This window comes from Salvia splendens, chromosome 7 (genome assembly GCF_004379255.2).
Source record: "Salvia splendens isolate huo1 chromosome 7, SspV2, whole genome shotgun sequence".
NCBI classification, from domain to species: Eukaryota; Viridiplantae; Streptophyta; class Magnoliopsida; order Lamiales; family Lamiaceae; genus Salvia; species Salvia splendens.
The window spans coordinates 27,240,925-27,261,321 of NC_056038.1; the positions used below are offsets into that span (position 1 = coordinate 27,240,925).

A 20,397-nucleotide genomic window follows, 5' to 3' on the forward strand; every position below is an offset into this window, starting at 1 on the left:
GTCTTGAAGAATAGAACTATCAAACCGAGTTAAATCTTCGAAAATACTACCTCCGTCCCCGAATAAGAGTCGCTAATTTCCATTTTTGATCGTCCCCCATTAAGAGTCACTCTTTATTTTTACCATAAATGGTAGTAGGCCCCACATGCTATTAACTCATTCCACTCACATTTTATTATAAAACCCACATAAAATGTAGGTCCCACATTGCACTAACTTTTTCAACCAACTTTTCTCTACATTTCTTAAAACTCGTGCCCGGTCAAAGAGCGACTCCTATTAAGGGACGGAGGGAGTAGTATTTATATGAAATGTGGGTGCATTTTTTAATCCATATCAATCAATAAACCATCAGTTTTAAATGTGGGTGCATCACTTTTAAATGGGACACATGTCAATCACTTATATCAGTCACAGTATCACGTTTTTTTATGTGCATGTTCAGTGGACAATGTTACCTTACTCAATTTAGGGAATTATTATAAAAAAAATGAAAATAAATTAAAACAAATAATAAAAGTCAGAAGTTGCAATATAAAATACAAATAATCATGGAATAATTTAAATTTTGGGAATTAGAAAACATTTCATTCTCATCATTCATTGTGAATAAATTCTTTAAAAAAAGAGAAATTATAATATAGAAGAAAGATTATATGTAGAGAAAAATAGAGATCTTTTTTTAAATAGAACTATAGCAAATGTGATCTTAATTTGTAGTAGAGGATGAAAAAATATGAATTTTAATATGATTTATATATATATTTAATTTAATATATTAAAGATATTTGAATAATAAATAAAATATTTATTGACCAATGAGATTGTAAGGGCACCCACAATGGGGCGCCCGATGGCGGCCATCGTCCTCGGGCCCGGACGATGCATTCATTGTGGGTGCCCACCATCGTCCGCGCCCTACGCCCACGCCTGATGCATCGTCCGCGGAAGAAGCGCGGACGATTGCCTATCGTCCGCCCCATTGTGGGCTCGGCGGACGATGGGCGCGGACGATGGCCTATCGTCCGCGCCATCGGGCGCCCCATTGTGGGATCGGCGGACGATGGACGCGGACGATGGCCTATCGTCCGCGCCATCGGGCGCCCCATTGTGGGATCGGCGGACGATGGTCGCGGACGATGGCACGCGTTTTTTTATTTTTTATTTTTGTCTATTTAAAACTCGTTTCTCATTCACTTGTTCATACGAACATCTCGCCTTTCTCATTTCGCTCATCTCTCACATTTCTACCTCTCTCACATACCAAAATGAACCACAACGATGACACCACGAGTTCTAGCTCCTCGGAGTCGGGTAGTTCGACCTCGGAAGCCTTAGATGCAGCCGTTGAAGAGGCCATGGTGGAATGGTTAGTCGAAATGCAGCGCGAGGAGGCGGCGGCGGCGGCAGAGCATATCCACAGGCCTATTCGACGTCGGACGTCTGTCCGACGCAACCACGCGGCAGCTCACCAACGTCTGGTTGAAGACTATTTTGCCGATCAACCACGGTGGGGACCGACTATTTTCCGCCGCCGGTTTAGAATGTCGCGTTACCTATTTCTCAGTATTGTCCGGACGTTGTCGTCACGTGATGAATACTTCACGTATCGGGAAGACGGCGTCGGCAGACCCGACCTTACACCGTTGCAAAAGTGCACGGCTGCACTCCGCCAGTTGGCCTACGGCACCACGACGGACATTTTTGACGAGTACCTCCACGTCGGGGATACAACAGGCCGGGAGTGCCTAAAGAGATTTTGTAGGGGAGTTGTAGAGGCCTACGACGACACATATTTGCTCAAGCCGACTGCAACTGATTGCCTGGGCCTGATGAAGATGCACGAGACGGTGCACGGCTTTCCTGGGATGCTAGGGAGCATCGACTGTATGCACTGGGAGTGGAAGAATTGTCCGATGGCGTAGAGAGGCCAATTCACTAGTGGATACAAGGGCAGCCACCCGACTTTGATCCTCGAAGCCGTTGCTGACCATCAGCTCTGGATCTGGCATGCATACTTCGGCGTAGCCGGGTCCAACAAAGTCATCAACGTCGTCAACTCATCCACCCACTTTGCCGAGCAATGCAACGACAACGGCCCGACCATCGAGTTCACTGCCAACAGGCGCCGATACCACATGGGGTGCTACTTGGCCGATGGCATATACCCACGGTGGCCTGTTTTTCTGAAAACGATCAGCTGCCCAATGGGTGAGAAGAGGGTTTTATTTGCGCAAAAGCAGGAGTCGGCGCAGAAGGATGTCGAACGGGCATTTGGTGTGCTCCGATCACGGTGGGCAATTGTGAAAGGGCGGTCTAGTCTCTGGTTCAAGGAAGTCATCGCCGATGTCATGTATGCGTGCATAATCATGCACAACATGATAGTCGAGCATGAAGGTGTGAGCATCACCGAGTGGAACGATGATGACGGTGCATCTAGCTCGTCCAGCATGGCGACCGAGCCCCCGCTAGAGGATTATCGTCGGGCTTCAATGAGGTTCTATCTAGACAGGCCTCAATGCGCAACCAACAAGACCATGCTCAACTCATGAACAACATGATTGAAGAAGTGTGGGCCCGTAACCGCCGTCGCTGAGTTTGTGTATTTTTTTTAATTCGTATTGTAATGTATTAATTATTATATATGAAATGAAGTTTTTTCCCAATTTTTTAGTTATTTAAATATTCAAATAAAAGAAAATACATAGGGCGCGCCTTAGGGCGCCCAATTGGAGGTGGGGGTAGGAGGATAAAACTGATGACGTGGCGCGCCTTAGGGCGCCCCATTGTGGATGCCCTAACACATTGGTCAATAAAATAAATTGAGTGAGAGACCAATTTTATTTTTACCCAATGGTCAAAAGAAGTGTGATTTGACTAATTAACATCTATTTATTCTCTTATCAAATCAATCATATATTAATAATTTATATTATATGCTAGTACAATTTTATAATATAGTTATCAATATTTCATGAAAGTGGGCGGGAAAATTTTCTTGCCATGTACTGTGCTTTTATATATTTATAGATTATAGATTACCGCCTCCGGTCCCTATTAAATGTTCCATATTTTCTTATTTGGATGATTCTCAATAAATGTACCATTTAACTTTTACTATTTTTAGTAAATGGACCCACATTCCATCTACTCATTCTACTTATCCACCAAATTCCAATAACTTTTTCCACCCACTTTCCTTCATACAGTCAAATAATTTCTTAAAACTCGTACCGATCAAATATAAGACATTTAATGGGGATCGGATGGAGTAACTTTATTACTCCATCCGTCCCAACTCAAGATGCAGATTTCTTTTTTTGCCGTTGTTTTGCGAAAGATGATAATAAATAGCTAAAGCTGAAATAAAGTAAAGTACGAGAGAATAATATAAAAGAAAGTCGTATGTACATTATTCTCTTACTTGCTTGATTTTATCTCAGCTTTAACTATTTATTATCATTTTCCTCAAATATGTGCCGTAAAGCTGTCAATCACTTGAAATGAGTCGGAGGGAGTATATGTTATACTACCCCGGTCCTGCCTTAAGTAAGGCGCTTCTATTATGCACGATTTTTTAGGAAATACAGAAAGTAGATAGAGAAAATAGAGAAGGAAATGTTGGTTTTTTCAAAAAAGAAAATGTGTCTTGGGACATTTTAAAAAATACAAATCAATGGAGGTGGGATGAATTGCAATAACAAAGTAAGGAAGAATTAATCAAAATAAAAAATTATTCCAGTCGTCCCATAAAAGATGTCTCACTTTCCTTTTTAATTTGTCCAATTAAAGATTTCACATTTCCATTTTTGGAAAAAAATTTCTCTCTCACATTAATATAAATATTATATTTTCTCTCTACACTTTACACACAAAATAAAACCTCATAAAATCCCGTGTCATCCCACAAGTGTAACATATTTTATGGAACGGAGGGAGTATGAAATTAGTGTATCTTCGCCATAAATTTTATAACAAGGTGATTAGGTACTATACAATATTAGACAAGACATAAAATAAACAAACTCTAAGGATGAATTGTAAGCAGTCTTCAGTCTTCTCTTGCCTGGATCTGCAAAGTTCAGCTCCAAGGGAAAATGGAGGAATTATGTGTAGAATATGAGATGAAAAAATATTTGTATAATTATGAAGAAAGATTGGAGGCTCTGAGATTAATATTATGAATTAGGTTTATGAGGTATATATAGGCTTGAAAAAAGTTTAGACATTGTAAAAATTGAATCCTACTAGGAATTGAAGAGATTTGGCTTCACAAGATAATAGTAGTTTCTTTCTTTCCTTGAATTCCCACCTAATTTCCGTTATCTTTTGACTGCTTTGCGCAATGTTCGTAGAATGGTCATAAATTTCTCTACAGAGTTGCGATTGAAATGTGTAAGATACACACACGAAGCTCTTTCATAGGGGAAGAGAATGGTATGCATCAAAAACTGATTGGACTTCAACATTGCTACCGAAGTTGGCTCAAACTAAGATTGCTGCACATCTCGTTGGGTCCAACCTTCAGTTTTAGCAATTTTGTACTCCCTCTGTCCCACTCAAGATGGCCACATTCTTGAGTGACATAAAATTTTAGGAAGAGTTGTTAGGTGAAATAAAATAGAGAGGAAAAATGTAGTTGAATATTTTAATGAGTAGAGAGGATGTTATTTCTAAAATCAGAAAGTGGTCATTTTAATTGGGACAAACAAAACAGGAAAGGTGGCTACATTTATGCATAATATATATGTCTGTAATTTCTCAACAAACACATTAAAATACCTAAATATATGCAAACTAGAAGTAATAATTTTAAAATCGGATAAAATTAAGACAGTTCTCGTATATGTGGATGACACATTTATCAGCATAATATATTACTACTATTTATAAATTCCTAATACGGGCTTTTAAATCTTTGTAACCCTTTATTTGAAAATGATGAAGATTGATAGATTTTGGTATGAAGATGATAGTATAAATCACATAAATCCAGTTAAGATTCTACAGTAATTATCTAAATTCTCTATCTCCTGCATATCTGCAATCCTTTGCTCAGTATTTCCTTGTGTGCTTTCGTGATCCCAGTTTAGTTTAGTTTAGTTCAGTTTAGTTCAGTTTAGTTCAGCAGTTGTTTTGTACTCCCACTTCCGCTATTAGGAGTCTCATTTCTTGGTGGCACGAGTTTTTGCAGAAATTTAAGAAAAGTGGGGGGAGAGATTACAGTGTTTCCGTAAGTAGAACTGGTTCGAAAAGGATTGTTGTAGATACTATATCGAGTGAAATTCGTCAATATGTAAGATTGGCGAGGATAAGGCTCCTTAACTACTATATCTATTTTCCAACTATCTCAAAAGATAACAAGCAGTCACAGTTTTTGCTGTAAATAAGTAAAACACGGTCTACCAGCCGAAGCATTACAGAAAAATTACCTGTGCAGTAGCGGCTTTAGAGCTCTCACTGCAACACAGTTTCTTGCTCATTGCAAATTTTTTGGTGGACGCTCTTTCCCCTGCGAGAAACATCTTGTCGACTACGGATTGACGACTGCGTTCAGAAGATTGGGACCTGAGCAAGCTTGGGGAAGCCAAGCCAGTTGAGGCGAGGAAAGCCAACCCTAAGCTTTCTAGCCGTGATGAATTCTGGTTGTCGTGACGTCTACAGGTAGTAGCAGTCCTTGGTGATGGAGGTTCCTTCCTCGCGAATACTTGTTCAAGCACTCTGCGACAAGATTATGATGACTATAATTATGAAGCGAATTGGCAAAATTTTGAAATCATGGCGAAGTTGCAAAAGTAGTTATGTTTGTTTATCTTCGATTTTAAAGACGTGTGAAAAAACAAATGGGCGTAAACATGGTGTAGAGAAAGGTAGATATGGAAGCTGTTGTGAGTTGAAGTAAGTCAGTTGGACATACCAATTGCTCCCATTTTTGTGATCTGACTAAATGCCATGATATCTTTCATACCATCAACGACTTCAGAGATCTGCAGAAGGCTCGTTTGCAAATTAAAAAACGAGACCTTACTGATGCTAACTAACACAGTATGAAAACTCTTACCTGCAAGCACCCGATAAATTGCTTGTGGTACCCCAAATCATTCACAAGTGGGATTTCCATATTCCTTGCAATTTGAATGCCAGCAGATACACACCTAACGCAGAAGAAACTTGTAATAGCCGCGGTACGAATTCTCAGATTTTAGACCAGAATTTAAATAAAGAACGAAAGAGTATTTATTTATATTCTTGAGTAAACAAAACATGATATTTAGAACTTCCAATTTAAATCGTGTATTACAAATGTTGACAGTGAAAACAAAGGAAACCGAATACACATTAACGATTACAGAGACTCGTCTACATGAAGAACTAAAATTTAAGTTGAACTAGGCTTTTACAATTACGAGTCACAAGATGTATCTCAGGCCTGGTCTCGGCCCAGCTCAAACGGCCCGACGAATTGGTACACCCAGGGCGAGAGCCATGCTTAGCAGCCCTTTTTCTCTGCCGAGCACCAATCGAACCACCAAGAAAATGCATTAGCAAAACAAGGCAATTAGATAAGCCAAACAAAATGAGAATGAGAGACAATACTATTTGATGTGGGGACCAAAAACTCACCAAAATAGGCAAGGATGAAGGCTGCCACCACCAGAAATGGCCTGCCCTTCCAGCAGGTTGTCCAGCCAGTTCACTGCGCAACGGCAGGTGCACTCCACCCAGCCAAACAACCTTGCCCAGTTCGTACCTGCAAGACCACATCAGAGAAATCAGTTGGATCGCAACATAGAGAACCGCCAGAGACTGGAGCTCTGTGGCAACCACCATAAACTCACGAGTAGACCCCCCATATGCCACCAAAATCAGTTAGAAAGAGGCCAAGGGAGAAGGGACGAACTCTGCAGAGCTGCAGACAGAGTAGCCAGCTGCTCAGCCTGAGATTTCCCTTTTCAGCCAAGTACACCAGCCTTCCTCAGGCTTTCAGTTAGGCAAACCATTATAAATAGCCCCTCAGTCCTTCCTCCTTCATTACCACAATCAATAGCACACTACAAGCTAAGGAGAAGGGAGGAGCCGAGCTAGAGACAACAGCCATAACAACTCACACAGGTAATCCTCCAATAGCTCAGTTTTACAGCATATAGTTCACAAATTCATAGGTGAAACTAGCATGCTCATAACACCATCATCTCATAGCTAAGCATGAGCATAACACCGATAGAGCACTAGTAAGCTTTAGGCAGCCTAACTAGGTCGGAACTTAGAGGCATGATGATAAAAGCCCCACAACAACAGCAAGCCTCTGTAATTAAAAGAACAACATTTTTGGCCAACTATCAAGCTCTTTTCAGTAGATGAACGATTAAGTTTTCAGACACAAATCAACGAAATAAAGAAAATGATAGAACTTAGCTTGGAGAAGCGTTGATCGGCTCTGACCGAACGACGACGGGGCATCGAGGGCAGCCCCACGAACACTGCAGAGCAACAGCGGACGTCGACGGGCGATTTCAGACCGACGCCTTCGTCGAGAGAGAGAGATAGACGAATGGAACAGCAACGGCATTTGCGAACACGGACGGAGGGAGCTGAAGCGGGTCATCGGCGTCGGAGTGACTCCCTCGCGAAGAGCACACCAGCGAGGCTCCGACGGCAACACCGAAGCCATCGTGAAAGGGCAGACGGAGACACCAAGTGCGCCGTCATTGTGAAACATGAGATTCGGCGACCCATTCGAAACGGCGTCCTCGCCGGGAACGAAGAGAGGTCGGAGTCACTCCAGGCATGAAGTCGCCGGAGAAGGTGAGAGATGGAAAGAAGGCGCCGTTTCAATTAGGGATTTGAGATGCATGTTTGGGGGAAATCAAGATGGGAGAAAGGAAAGTGACGGTGAAGGGAGTATATTTGGGCCTTACCAATTGGGCCAGAAAATTTAATCAAGGAATTTGAACCCTTCACTTAATTTTGGGCCATAGTTATTTTTTTTAAGTTGGGCCTCATCAGTAAATAAAAAAAAAAGGGAGAAGGAAGGCTGGGCAGAAAATGCTTAAGAATAAATATTCTGGGTCGGAATAATTAATTCCTAACTGGGCCTGGGAATTTATTAACTTGGACCATTTATTTGGTTGAAGCCATTATCTTGGATGAATTCAAAAGTATAATGGAATTAGCCAAGGAACAAAAGAAATTAGCAAGCCGTGTGGAAGCAGTGCCCAGTATACAAATAGATGAGAACTCCTTTTGTCGCAGAAGGTATTTCAAGATACTTAAAGAAAATAAGTCAGGAATTTATTATACCCGGACAGATCGGCCAGACTCAGAATAAATTAAATCGCTGATTTAATGAAAGATTTAGCAAGAAGTAAAATAATAAACACACGCTTAGGCATGCATACATGCAAGATAAATAGTTTCTCAAAGCCTAATTTAAGTACATTATTTTTGAAAAGGGATGTCGTCGCTCGACGAGTAAATCTCAAGTCAGACAGTACCCGTTTGAAAGGGTTAAGCAAACGAGGTGGGCTTTTCTATCCTACATTATGTGTGGGCTTCTTTCCTTTTTATTTACAGAACTCTATGAGAATACGTGTGAACTTTTGAATGAGTTGTCATGCCATGTTTTATTTTGTGATTGCCATTCATGGTTAAGACGAATTCGGGTCCCAGTAGGTCAGTAAATCCTACTCGGACTAGTGTACACTTACGGACCGTGAGCTAGCGCAAGGTTGGCCGGTCTAGGGGTCGTGAGCTAGCGCCAGGTTGGCCGACCCAGTGATCGTGGAATGTGGCCACATTCCCGATTCACACAGCTTGACATCGTATATCATCAGAAAGTTAAAAGACTGCAGTCTATTTCAGAAAGAAATAACAGATTTTAGTGACCGGGACTTGTTTTCAGAAAAAAACCCCCGCGTTCACTCAGCTTGGCAGACAACTAAAAGAAAAACAGTTTTCGGCATGAGCCCACTGAGTGCATCAAGTACTCAGCCCTGCATATTGTTTTCCTTAATGTGCAGGTTGATTGTTGTCGAAGCCGAGGAGGTGTTGGGACTGAAGATAAAATAAAAGAAGGGTAGCTAGTGTAGTATGTCTCCATACATGTTATACTTGTCTTGGAACTCTTCCGCTGCATAGACCTAGCTTTGTCTCAGTAAAGACAATGTCCCACATTTCACTCTGATGTAATAACTTGCTATCTTGATGACTTTTAGACAGTATTTCCTTAATTTCAGTAATTATGATGATGTGTTGAGACAGTTTAGTATTGTTAGTCGCGAAATAGCTGCGCTTTCTTTGACTAGGAAGTTGTGGTCGTGACAAAACTTATCAACGATATCCAAGTTCTCGTATAAGTTAGAGGGCGCTCAGGTGAACTAACTCAGTACACTAAGGGTTGTTTGGTTCCCATGTTTACTTGTGACTAAAGGTCATGTATAATTTTCTCTCTTGTTTGGTTGCCTTTTTTGTCAAAAGCTCGGCTCGTGACAATGTGTCTTGGCCTATCTACACAATAGATTACGTTTTGTATCTCATGATAAATCTCACTTCCATCCCAATGATTAATTTAATCCTAGACAAACCTCATTGTAGCTTATCCCATATTGTATCTCATTATTATTTTATCTAACGTTGTATCTCAAGATTACTCAATAAATTGGGGGATTTTTTTTATGTGTTCTGTCCTAATATCATTTCTAATTAATCCACATAAATGAATACTGATCAATTCAAATATATCACAAGAAAAAATAAACTTACATATCACAAACTCTTTGCAGATCCAGAAACGATGCTCCGGAGACACAATTTGGGATATCATGATATTTATTAACTGCCTGAACTAATTGCTTGGCCTACAAGAACAAGAAACTTCATCAACTATTTTCATAATATCACCAAAACCCATTTCCAAAAATAAATAGAACACAAACTCAAACAGAAGCAACAAAGCTTTCCGTTTGCTTAACACAAGCCACGAGGAGAATTGATACCTGAGGTCTAAACGATGATTGGACCTGACACTCCTCGTGATTCTCTATGCAAAATTCCCAGGATAATATCTGTGATATGTCATGCAACAAACAAGTCCAATCATAATGCTTCGGCCTTATTGCTATTATCTAAAACAATTATTGTAATAATGGATTGGTTTTGAATGGATAACTTAATACCTTCAAGTCATGCCTGAACACAACACGAAGTTTACCATTATGAACAACACGGAATGTTTTATACACACTCGTTTGAACAGCTTTCCTGAGCTCCAGCACTAGTCCGTCAGGAACTTTATGTGCTCGTGGAGAATCGATGTACAGGATCTCATCGAGCATGCCACTCTCAAACTTCATCTTGAACAGCCTAGGAAACATTTCGGAGGTTGCCTCTAACAAAGCACGTGAAAAATAAATAACGTTGTTATATACCGTCTGTCAATAATTTCAGCTAATGATCAATACAATAGTATAGAAACATGTTTCTGCATACCGAATCCCTTCCCTAATTTCAGACCACATATTTCACAGCAATTTGTCCCCTGAAATAAACAACCAGTTCTACTTTAAACAAGAATTGTGAATGGTGAAGTTGATGGCTTGTTTCAAAGTCTAATGATACACACATGCAAAAACACGTAAAATTTACTGTCCGATTGAAACGCAAGGTTTCATCGGGCCACACCATGGATTTAGGGCAGAAAACACCAAAGGAATGCAGCTCAATATTTTCATATTTAGAGAAACACCATCTTTTCTTTGAACCTGGAGCATAATATTCAGCTACAAACTTTTTCCAATAGGAAATGCCATTGTCCTGCATAAGAAAACACAGCATGTTAGATCAAGATTCTCGAAAACAAACAATCGAGCTTCATCTTGTTCATGAGACGATGCTAAGGAAGTCCTAGTAGGGAAACGAGAATATTATAAATCCAAGAAAAGGAAACTAACATGTTTGCCATTTCCATATGGTACAGATACTGCTTCAATCTCCGAGAACAAATGCCACCGTCAAGTAATGGAGCAATAGTGTCTTGCTGATTACACTGTTCGGGTAGCAGAATTCTCGCCTTTTGTTTCGGAAGCTGTTTTGGCATCAGTAGGTGGCATCTCCTATGGTAGGGAGCTGAATGCGAAATCGATTGCTGCATTATTGCCTTAAGCTGCGGATTGCCATCTTGTAATTCCTTAAACAGTAATTCCTGAATGATCTCCTGCTGGTGGTGGTGGATGTTCCCTCTTGGTTTCTTTAGAATTCGAGCTAGAATGTGCTCCGGTTGCATTCTAACCAGAGATTTAGTCTTGCATAAATTGGTAGAACCTACAGCACCTTCTAGTTTCTGCTTATTACTCTCTTCTTCTCTGGCTTGACATAACTGATAAAATACATCACCATTATAAGAAACATTGACAAAACCATCGTCACTTGGAAATGACATGGGGTGGTTGATGTAAGGCTCCAGAGTAGTGTTGCTATGCCTCTGCAAATAAGTACCAGCTAGAAGAGTTTGGTTTGCGACTGCAACGGCAGCATCATGGCCTATAAAAAGTTCTGGAGCTGAAGATCTCCCTAGAATTGTTGAATTCAGAACATGTGAATCCATATTTTGGTTTAGTTGGGACAGACTAAGAATGGAGTCGAAATGCTCTTCATCTTTGAGTAAGGCGTTCGAGATAAGCACCTCCCGAATCCCTTCAGCCCCCTTAACAGGCAATGTCATAGGCAGGCCGTTGGAATCCAGAAATGCATCCAAAGCCATCCTACAAATATACAGATAAAGCACACATAAAGGCTACACTAGTCAAGTCATCCTAGCCATTGGGGCTTCAAAGTATACCACTTAACAAGTTGATTGAAATTGTTACATAAGGATGGACCATATACAAGAATTACACTGCAGGAAGGTAAATATATATCTGAATTGACAAGAAATAGTCACAGTGACAAAAAAGATTAAAGAGCTCACATAAAATCTGAACTTGTATGGAAATTCATTCAAATTTCACTCCAAAGAAAATGCACAATGAATATAATGAAAATTCAAATCTTTTATAGCTAATAGGCATAATTTTTTTGAAAACTAGCAAAAGATGATTAAAACAGAGAAGAAAATAAATAAATCTAGAAACAAGTTCACACATTGATTCAATCAATAAATTAAGCATACCCTTCACACTCATTTTTAGAAATTCTAACTCTTATTCTGCTCATTTCCATTACAAGTTTCATCTTTCCTTTTTTTAGTTTCCTTTTTCAGTTTACCGAAGAAAGTAGAAATGTATAGACACAAGGCAGAAATCAAGCTTAAAAATCATAATTGAAGAGCCTCGAAGTGAGATGTGGAGATTTGAAAACCATACCTCAGAAAATAGAGTCCAGAAACCCCATTGCCAAGTCGAGTAATGGAAGTTTTGTAGTGAGTTCGCGGGAAGAATGTGGATGACTGGTTAGTGCCGGTAGATGGTGTGTGATAACCGGTTGTAAAGATTAAAGGACACGCGTCACATCTGGCCCACAAAATCTGCTTACTCCCCGTTTTTTTTCGTGACATAAGGCTCTTTATAAATTTGTAATACTCCTCACATTCCTAATAATTTGACACAATTTAATCCGACACTTTTATAAGGGCATTAACAATGGAGAAATTTCAGAATATGGGTTTAAATTCGCTGATCTTTCGAGATAAGAGATTCAATTCGCTTACCTTTCGAAATATGGGTCCGAGACATGCGAATTTTTCGGAATAAGGGTTTTACACCTTTTTTATATTTATTCTCTTCATTTTTCTTATTATTTCCCTTCCAATAATTATATATTTACTAAACTATCCTTTAATCTCAGTTCCTTAATCCATGTGACAAGAACCGAGAATGCAAACAGACCACTCCATTATGATACAGTAGAGCTCAAGATCTACTCAAGAATGCACTGAAGATGAAACTCGTGCTTGCAAGTAGTCAGCTGAAGCAGAGAAAAATAATCAATTAAGTATAGGTCAGTTTCAATCCTCAGCCGTTAATAGACAGTAGTTTGTACAAACCGTAGAAGGGTCACTATCACAAAATGCTTCAAGACATATACTGCAAGCATCATCGCATGCTTCCTGAATTCCCCCTTCCACAAAAGCTGCAGCAGAAGTCAAACTGCTTGATACATTTCCTTTTTCCATCTGTCACGGAGTTGAAATATTTAACAAAGCAGATAGCACAAAATTTCTTTAATTCAAACTTTAGCAATATCAACAGTCCGAAAAAAATAAAGGAACAATAGAGCTCAATCATCCTCATCATTTACCATAAAACTTAAGTGGTAATGATACAACAGAATGCAAACTTAAGTGGTAATGCAAACAGACCACTTAAGTGGTAACTGAGAACCTTCAATAACTGACGAGTCCCTGATCTTAGAGTACTAACATGATCTGACATTAATCTAGTTTGGATGAAATTTTTGAGAGATGAGTTAAAGGATAGTTTAGTAAATATATAATTATTGGAAGGGAAATAATAAGAAAAATGAAGAGAATAAATATAAAAGGTGTAAAACCCTTATTCCGAAAAATCCGCATGTCTCGGACCCATATTTCGAAAGGTAAGTGAATTGAATCTCTTATCTCGAAAGGTCAGCTAATTTAAACCCATATTCCGAAATTTCTCTTAGCAATGGGGCGCCCTATGCACCGCCACGTCATCGTTTTATCCTCCTACTCTTCCACCTGCAATGGGGCGCCCTATAAGTCGCCCTAAAGACCGCCCTATAGGTTTCACTATTGTTTTGTTAATTAATTTAAATGTTTTCAAATATGTCAATGCAAAATAATTAAAAAACACCACGATTAATTAAAAATAACAAATCCTACATTGATTAAAAAAACGTTACACGAGTTAGAAATGAAAAAAAAGTTGACTACTTTACAAAAGTCCCAACTTGCGGCGCAGCTCATCGATTATCCCCTGGAGGTATTCGGCTTTGGCCGGGTCCTGACACTGCATGAGGGCGTTGTGCGTGTCCAACAACGTCCTCCGGTTGACGGCCGCTGCCAACTCAGTATAGGCAAGTGAAGTCGGGGTGGGGGTCGGGATCAGCGATGGGGGGCGGCCGCGGCTTGTGAGGAGGATGTCTCCTTCGCCTTCCCCTTGTTCTTCGCAGCCTTGACGCCAACGGGACGCCTGGAGGACACCGGTGTGCCGGAACTATCTTCCTCCTCATACATCGTCCGGTTGAGGTCCACCGGATATGCGCCGCTTTCGCTGCTCGTGTATGCACCGGCTTCGGTGGTCCTCGTCCTGATCCCAGTGCTTGCGAAGCTACTCCCTATGGCGCTTGTACGAGCTCGACGGCTTCACCTCATTGTAGCGCTCGGCGATGCGCTCATAGTACGCAACTTGCTTTTGGTTGTTCGCAAATACCGGGTCCTCCGAAATATCCACCCAACACCTCGCCAAGACGAAGGTTTCATCCAGTTGGTAGTTCGTCCTCCCGGGGGAGTACTCTTCATTCATTTTCGGAGGTGGCAACTTGTACGCCCGACGGGGCGGGTTGGAGACGGCTCCATGTCGGACAGACTGTACGAATCCGTACTGAATTCGGGATCGTATTGCGTGTTGGAGTCGAAGGGCCGATATTCGTCAGGGTTTGTACCCGGCCAACGTGCACCACCCCCAAACATCGGACTATTCGGACTTGGGTATTCACCGGAATCCATTTTATAGTGTAATTTGAGAGTGGAAATGTGAATGGAAATGTTAAAAATGTGAATGTGGGGTAGGGGGTATTTATATGAAAATAATTTTTGAATTTAAAAAATAAAAAAAATAAAAAAGCGTTGCATCGTCCGCGTCGCCCACAGTGGGCGGACGATGGCGCGGACGATGCCTTATCGTCCGCGTATCGTCCGCGGACAATGGCGCGGACGATGCCTTATCGTCCGCGTATCGTCCGCGGACAATCTATAGGGCGCGGACGATGCGGACGATGGCGCGCCCGAGGCATCGGGCGGCCTATCGTCCGCGCCCATTGCGGATGCTATAATAAATTTAATAAAATATGAGTTGGAAAAAGTTAGTAACATCTGAATAATAATTTTATATATTTATTTTGTAATTAAATGTGCGTGTGAATGAGTTAGTGAAATATTAGACCCACTACCAAAAATGATAAAAGTGAAATGTGACAAATTATTAGGGACGGACGATTATAATTTGTTGTTTTCTATTATTTTTTATAAAAAATTTCAGAATGTGTTATACGCCTACTTAATACTACAACCAACATTTTTTCGGTAGTGCTACAAAATTTTTTACACCATTCTTTCGCTTTATCAGTTTAAGTTTAAACTGAAGTATGATTAGGGGTGGGACGATTCGGTGTATTTCACCGAAAATGTCATATTGAAAATTGTTTTATGAGAAAATAAATACCTATATCTTTTCGAATTTTTTGGTAACACTGAATTCACTACACTAAAATTCTGGTATAATAAATTTTTGATAATGTTATTGTATCATTACTACAGTATACCATACGGTGTTTCAGTATACCGAAATACGGTACGACATACCGTAATACCTCTGTTCATACCGAAAAAATTATAATTAATATATATAAGTCATGTATTCTTTAATTAATATATTCATAATAGCTAAATATATGATCTATATATACCATATACGCAGTATATATGCGTTCGGATATTGACACCGATATGATACCACATGTTCCGTATGCTGTGGTACATGCGAATCTATACTTTTTTCATACTGAAATCAAATGATAGTGTCATCCAGTACCGAAATCGACTGTTTCATCGCTCTGAGGAGCCAAACAATCTTTACTGTTTTGCTTTGAAGTTTCTGTAGTTAACTCATGTTATTCGAAGTCTAGTAGTGAATCGAAGTTGTTTCCCTTGTTTTAAACGTTGCGTGTTTGGATCTAGTTAAATGAAGTCGATGTTTGTTTCTTTCTTGTATTTCAGCTATGAATGTTTGTCCTTTTGCTTAGATTAGTTAGATCTAGTATTTTAGCATTGATCTTGTTATTTACATGCTTGGATTCCCTTTATTAGATTAGATCGGGCTCTTGTGTAAGTATTTCAAGTTTCTGATCTGTTTTAATTCAAGAAAAATGTCTAGATTTAGAAGTTGATTCATTTTCTGCTGCAATGCATGTTAGTCAGTTTACGTAATTTGTAGGGTTGCATGTTAGCTGTCGCGATTTTTCAATTTACTTCCAGATCTGAATTTGTTGCAAGATAAACTTAAGTTTGTCAATGGAGTTTTCGATTATCTGCATTTTTGCATATCTTGGTGATAAAGACAACATCTCTATCTGATCTTGGGACCACTTTATGCTTTTAGCCACCTTTTACCTTTTGTCCTTTCACTTTTCCAGTTTTTTCGCAGATCTGACAGTTGGTCGACCAGTACCCTCTGATATCCTCTGTTACCTTGTCTCGCCATTTATAGAAATTTCTTGCTTTTCACATGCACCAGAGCAGTCTAGTCATACATATTCATGTACACAGCCACATGCCGAAGTAACAGATACTTACTCGTCAGGATAGTATAGGTTCTCCTCTTTAATTTATGTCTAGGTAAACTCAACCCAAAAGCGTGGTAGCAAATCAACCCTTCCAGAATGTCGACAAGCGTATCACGCATATATCCATCTCTGTGGGATTCGACCCTTACACCACTATATTAGCCAGTAGAAGCGGGTTGAGGTTTTGATAACAGGATTTTGTGATAAAGTAGAGTGGAAAATGTGATTGAATATTTTAATGAGAGAAGAGAGATGAATTTATTTTTAAATATAGAAAGTGAACATCTAGAATAAAACAAACTAAAAATAAAAGATGGACGTCTTGAGTGAGACGGATGAAGTATAACATATCCTAAAATATTATCATAAATTAACGGATGCTTTAGACCCTTTTAGTGTTATGCGTGCATGTGAAAATTTCCTTTTCTGTTTCATCTTGAAGTATACTAATCCAGAAAATGGAAAGTCAAGATGGCTAATAGTAAGAAAATTGAGATTATGTCTTGTGTAGTATATTTATTTAAATTAATAAATGGCATGATAATTGAAACAAAAATTGTCTAGGGATGAATCATTCGACATTAAATAATTTTAGTCGCCAATCAAATTTGAAAACAGTTGCTTCAAGAAACAGATTACTCTACTATTCGCTTAGCCTATAAATTTCTTTTGCATTCTGTATCATTATGGAGTAAGAAAGAAAGTGGCTCAACATCATTAATCAAGACAACACAGATGTTCGCAAGACCAGGTGCATGAAAATTTATAGTCATTTTTTAATCTTTTGTTATGTGCTAGATGATTCACTTACATTGAATAAAAAAATGACTGTAAATTCAAACTTTAAAATGTTTACCAACATCGTAAAATTAGATGTCACAAGTGATCGTGCTGTCCTAAAATGTTGGTGAAAGTTTTTAATTTAAAAAATGATCAGCAGTAAATCAAACTTTAGAATATGATATTTTTAGCATGTTCAAATATGACGTCAAATTTTGAAAAAAAAAAATGAAAACATCATTAATACATTTAGTTATATTATAATTTATTAATAGTTCAACTACATTTTTCTATGTACCTCCACCACTCCTATAACTTTAGGCATTTTTTATGCTTAATAAGGATAAAGAACATATACAAGCAAAGAATCCAATAGTGACAAAAGCCATAAATTCTCCTTAGTAAATATGAAAGCTCCAACCTTTTTTCCTTTACACTTTTCGCTATCCCAATTAATGATATAATGTTAATGCAACGTTTATAATGTGCACACACTAATGACACTAATGACATGCATCCTTTCAATCAAATTAACAATAAATCCTACCAAACAAAAACACAAAATAACAAAAGAAATAAAAAGAAGGAAAAGTAAACAAAAACCAATAACAAAAAAAAAACCCAACAACAATCCCACCAAGACATATTCTCCTTTCCCTAACCACCCCACCCCTTCCTTTATATTTATATATATGTGAAATAAATCCTACCAAGCATCATTAACATACTCTTCCTGAAATTTCCACGAAAACCTCCCTCTATTCTAGCTAGAAACACAGATGTATTAAATATTTTTGGTTGGATTTTCATTAGGCCTTGGGGAATTTGTATGTATGCATAACTTAAGACACCATGTTGTTGGTGCTCTGACATTTTGTGGGTCAGAATTTGGTTCTATTCTTCCTACATAGGTATGTTCTTAGCTTAGCAGACAAGCACTTCCAAATTTCTTGTTACACAACAAATACCTTTTTCCCCCAATCTTTCTTCACACATTTGAGTAGTACCATATAAATAAGGTGTAACACATTCACCACCATGAACAAAGACTCCATTTTGAGAATGAAGTCCAACAAAGGCTCCTCTCCCACCGCCGCCAATGCCGAGGTTGTTGGAGGGTGGGAAGTCCGGCCAGGAGGGATGCTTGTGCAGAAGAGAAACTCAGACTGTAATCACATTGTTCCAAACATTAAAGTTAGAGTGAAATATGGCTCAATTTACCATGAAGTTGTGATCAGCTCTCAAGCCAGTTTTGGTAAAGACTGAATTTTTATGATGATTTTGATTGATTCTTGATTGTATATTTATTTAATTTTGTTTATTTTGATGCAGGTGAACTGAAAAAGTTAGTGGCAGGTGTGACAGGGGTGCACACACAAGATCAGAAGCTGATTTACAAGGAAAAAGAGAGGGATTCAAGATGGTTTCTTGATAGTGCTGGTGTGAGAGATGGATCAAAGATTGTGTTGGTTGAAGATGAAGTTAGCCGAGAGAGACGGCGCCTTGAATCTCACAATCATGCTAAACTGGACAAGGCATCAAAGGAAATTGCAGATATCAGATTTGAGGTTGATACCCTCTCAAAAAAGGTATTCACCATAGCTATTTTGTTTGGTTGGATAATAGTTTTTGTTCATGATTTGTGATTGGTTGTTAATTTGGTAGGTGGCAGCAATTGAATTGGAAATTAATGGAGGCAAGAAAGTTGTGGAGACAGTTTTTTTGAGCTTGATTGAATTGTTAATGACACAGCTCATAAAGTTGGATGCAATTGATGCTGATGGAGATGTAAAGCTCCAGAGAAGAATGCAGGTACAAATTATTTTACTGATAAAAAGTAGTACTACTAATATTAATTTAATTCCTGAGAGTTGATTTAATGAACTGAATGAATTAATGAAGGTAAAAAGGGTGCAGAAGTACATAGAAACTCTTGATATGCTGAAGGTGAGGAATTCTAGCCTAGAAAAATTGCAGCAACACCAGCAGATTTATAAGGGATCGATGTCGAAAACTTTCCAAAAACAGCAAGAAATGAAGAAGATTAATGGGAATTTCAATTATGGTCAAGTGGTAGTTACAACAAAATGGGAGACATTTTGATGGATCCAAAGCAGGTTCCAGTTCAAGAAAGTTGCTGTGCTGAAAAATAAAAATCCATATTATTTGATTTTTAATGGCATCATGCACATATGCTTGCTTGTTTTATCTTGAAAATATTTATATATATGGGTGGATGGTCTTGGGAAATATGACTGTTTTCAAATTCTTTTCTGAACTCAGATTTTGGTGGTTGTGTGAAGTGAGTATCTTCTTCTAATTTGTATATAAAAATTGGTGTAAAAGTGGAGGTTGAAGGGCTTTCTTATTTAATGTTCTCATCAAGAATTGCTATTAAACATGTATGAATAGTCTATGTTATCTACTTTTGATTTACTCACCTTCATTTGAAAATATAATTTACAAGTAGTTTGTAATTTAGAAGTCCCTCATCTGAGGGGGAGCCAAGGCCCAAAAAATTCAAAGACCAAAGTCGGTAATCTTACAAACAAGGGGCACTGGATTCAGCCCAAATGTCCAATCTATATATGTGTTAAACAGTTGATAACATAGAGAATTTTGAAGTAAAATTAAACAGTAAGCTACTTGTCTTGGTATCTCCCCTCGAGAGAAAGAAAACTTGCATGTTTATTGGATTAATTTTTATTGTAGATAGGTGACCAATTCTTATTCTGAATGGATTCTAAGAATGAGAGATCAAAATATGAATCTGAACCTAACATCCTCCTACTCAATCGTATATTAGATCAAGCGATGCACATATACACTATCATGGCGTTTGGTTCGTTAGATAAAATAATATCGAGTTACAATAGAATTTGTCTAGGGTTCAATTAGTCATAGAAGTGAACCTGAGATGGTTAATTACAAGATACAATCTAATCTTGACATTATAGAGACGGATCGAGATACATTGTCACATGTAAAGACTGTAGAAAAAAATAATCCAATAAAAAAAATTAATGATAATTTTTAAATAAGCAACCAAACTCTACTCCTTTATTAAATGAACCATGC

At 38.7% G+C, this 20,397-nt stretch overlaps 3 protein-coding genes across 6 annotated transcripts; 1 reads left to right on the forward strand and 2 right to left on the reverse strand.

The window, feature by feature from the left end:
* Positions 1-4,560: 4,560 nt before the first annotated feature.
* Positions 4,561-7,891, reverse strand: LOC121810870. 4 transcript variants are annotated; one of them, XR_006052461.1, is made up of 6 exons: positions 6,625-7,891; positions 6,402-6,507; positions 6,062-6,155; positions 5,918-5,987; positions 5,433-5,721; positions 4,561-4,575 (listed from the first exon to the last, which is right to left on the reverse strand). XR_006052461.1 is itself a non-coding variant. In XM_042211593.1 (3 exons), exons 1-3 carry the CDS (start codon positions 7,718-7,720, stop codon positions 6,373-6,375), a joined length of 570 nt encoding a protein of 189 aa, XP_042067527.1. In that variant the 5' UTR covers positions 7,721-7,890; the 3' UTR covers positions 6,214-6,372. The 4 variants fall into 4 exon arrangements, 1 of the variants encoding a protein (XP_042067527.1); XR_006052460.1 differs by lacking the exon at positions 4,561-4,575 and having other exon boundaries at positions 5,315-5,721; positions 6,625-7,890; XR_006052462.1 differs by lacking the exons at positions 4,561-4,575; positions 5,433-5,721; positions 5,918-5,987; positions 6,062-6,155 and having other exon boundaries at positions 6,214-6,507; positions 6,625-6,751; positions 6,902-7,888.
* Positions 7,892-9,758: 1,867 nt separating this feature from the next.
* On the reverse strand, positions 9,759-13,168 carry LOC121810654 (probable transcriptional regulator SLK1). Its single transcript, XM_042211408.1, has 8 exons — positions 13,040-13,168; positions 11,893-11,915; positions 10,958-11,759; positions 10,645-10,812; positions 10,489-10,537; positions 10,176-10,387; positions 9,996-10,064; positions 9,759-9,857 (listed from the first exon to the last, which is right to left on the reverse strand). Exons 1-8 carry the CDS (start codon positions 13,166-13,168, stop codon positions 9,759-9,761), a joined length of 1,551 nt encoding a protein of 516 aa, XP_042067342.1.
* A 4,647-nt stretch (positions 13,169-17,815) lies between these two features.
* LOC121811417 (BAG family molecular chaperone regulator 3-like) lies at positions 17,816-19,700 on the forward strand. Its single transcript, XM_042212274.1, has 4 exons — positions 17,816-18,574; positions 18,652-18,908; positions 18,985-19,131; positions 19,222-19,700. Exons 1-4 carry the CDS (start codon positions 18,358-18,360, stop codon positions 19,420-19,422), a joined length of 822 nt encoding a protein of 273 aa, XP_042068208.1. The 5' UTR covers positions 17,816-18,357; the 3' UTR covers positions 19,423-19,700.
* The last annotated feature ends 697 nt before the right edge of the window (positions 19,701-20,397 follow it).

Coding starts and splice junctions, on each gene's coding strand:
- LOC121810870 (XM_042211593.1), bottom strand. CDS start 7,720: ATGTTTCACAATGACGGCGCACTTGGTGTCTCCGTCTGCCCTTTCACG. Junction 6,752..7,412: donor TCAACGCTTCTCCAAGCTAA/GTTCTATCATTT, acceptor GTGGTCTTGCAG/GTACGAACTGGGCAAGGTTG. Junction 6,508..6,624: donor CTTCATCCTTGCCTATTTTG/GTGAGTTTTTGG, acceptor GGTGCTCGGCAG/AGAAAAAGGGCTGCTAAGCA.
- LOC121810654 (XM_042211408.1), bottom strand. CDS start 13,168: ATGGAAAAAGGAAATGTATCAAGCAGTTTGACTTCTGCTGCAGCTTTT. Junction 11,760..11,892: donor TATATTTACCTTCCTGCAGT/GTAATTCTTGTA, acceptor GTATATTTGTAG/GATGGCTTTGGATGCATTTC. Junction 10,388..10,488: donor GAAATTAGGGAAGGGATTCG/GTATGCAGAAAC, acceptor GTGCTTTGTTAG/AGGCAACCTCCGAAATGTTT.
- LOC121811417 (XM_042212274.1), top strand. CDS start 18,358: ATGAACAAAGACTCCATTTTGAGAATGAAGTCCAACAAAGGCTCCTCT. Junction 18,575..18,651: donor CAGCTCTCAAGCCAGTTTTG/GTAAAGACTGAA, acceptor ATTTTGATGCAG/GTGAACTGAAAAAGTTAGTG. Junction 19,132..19,221: donor AGCTCCAGAGAAGAATGCAG/GTACAAATTATT, acceptor GAATTAATGAAG/GTAAAAAGGGTGCAGAAGTA.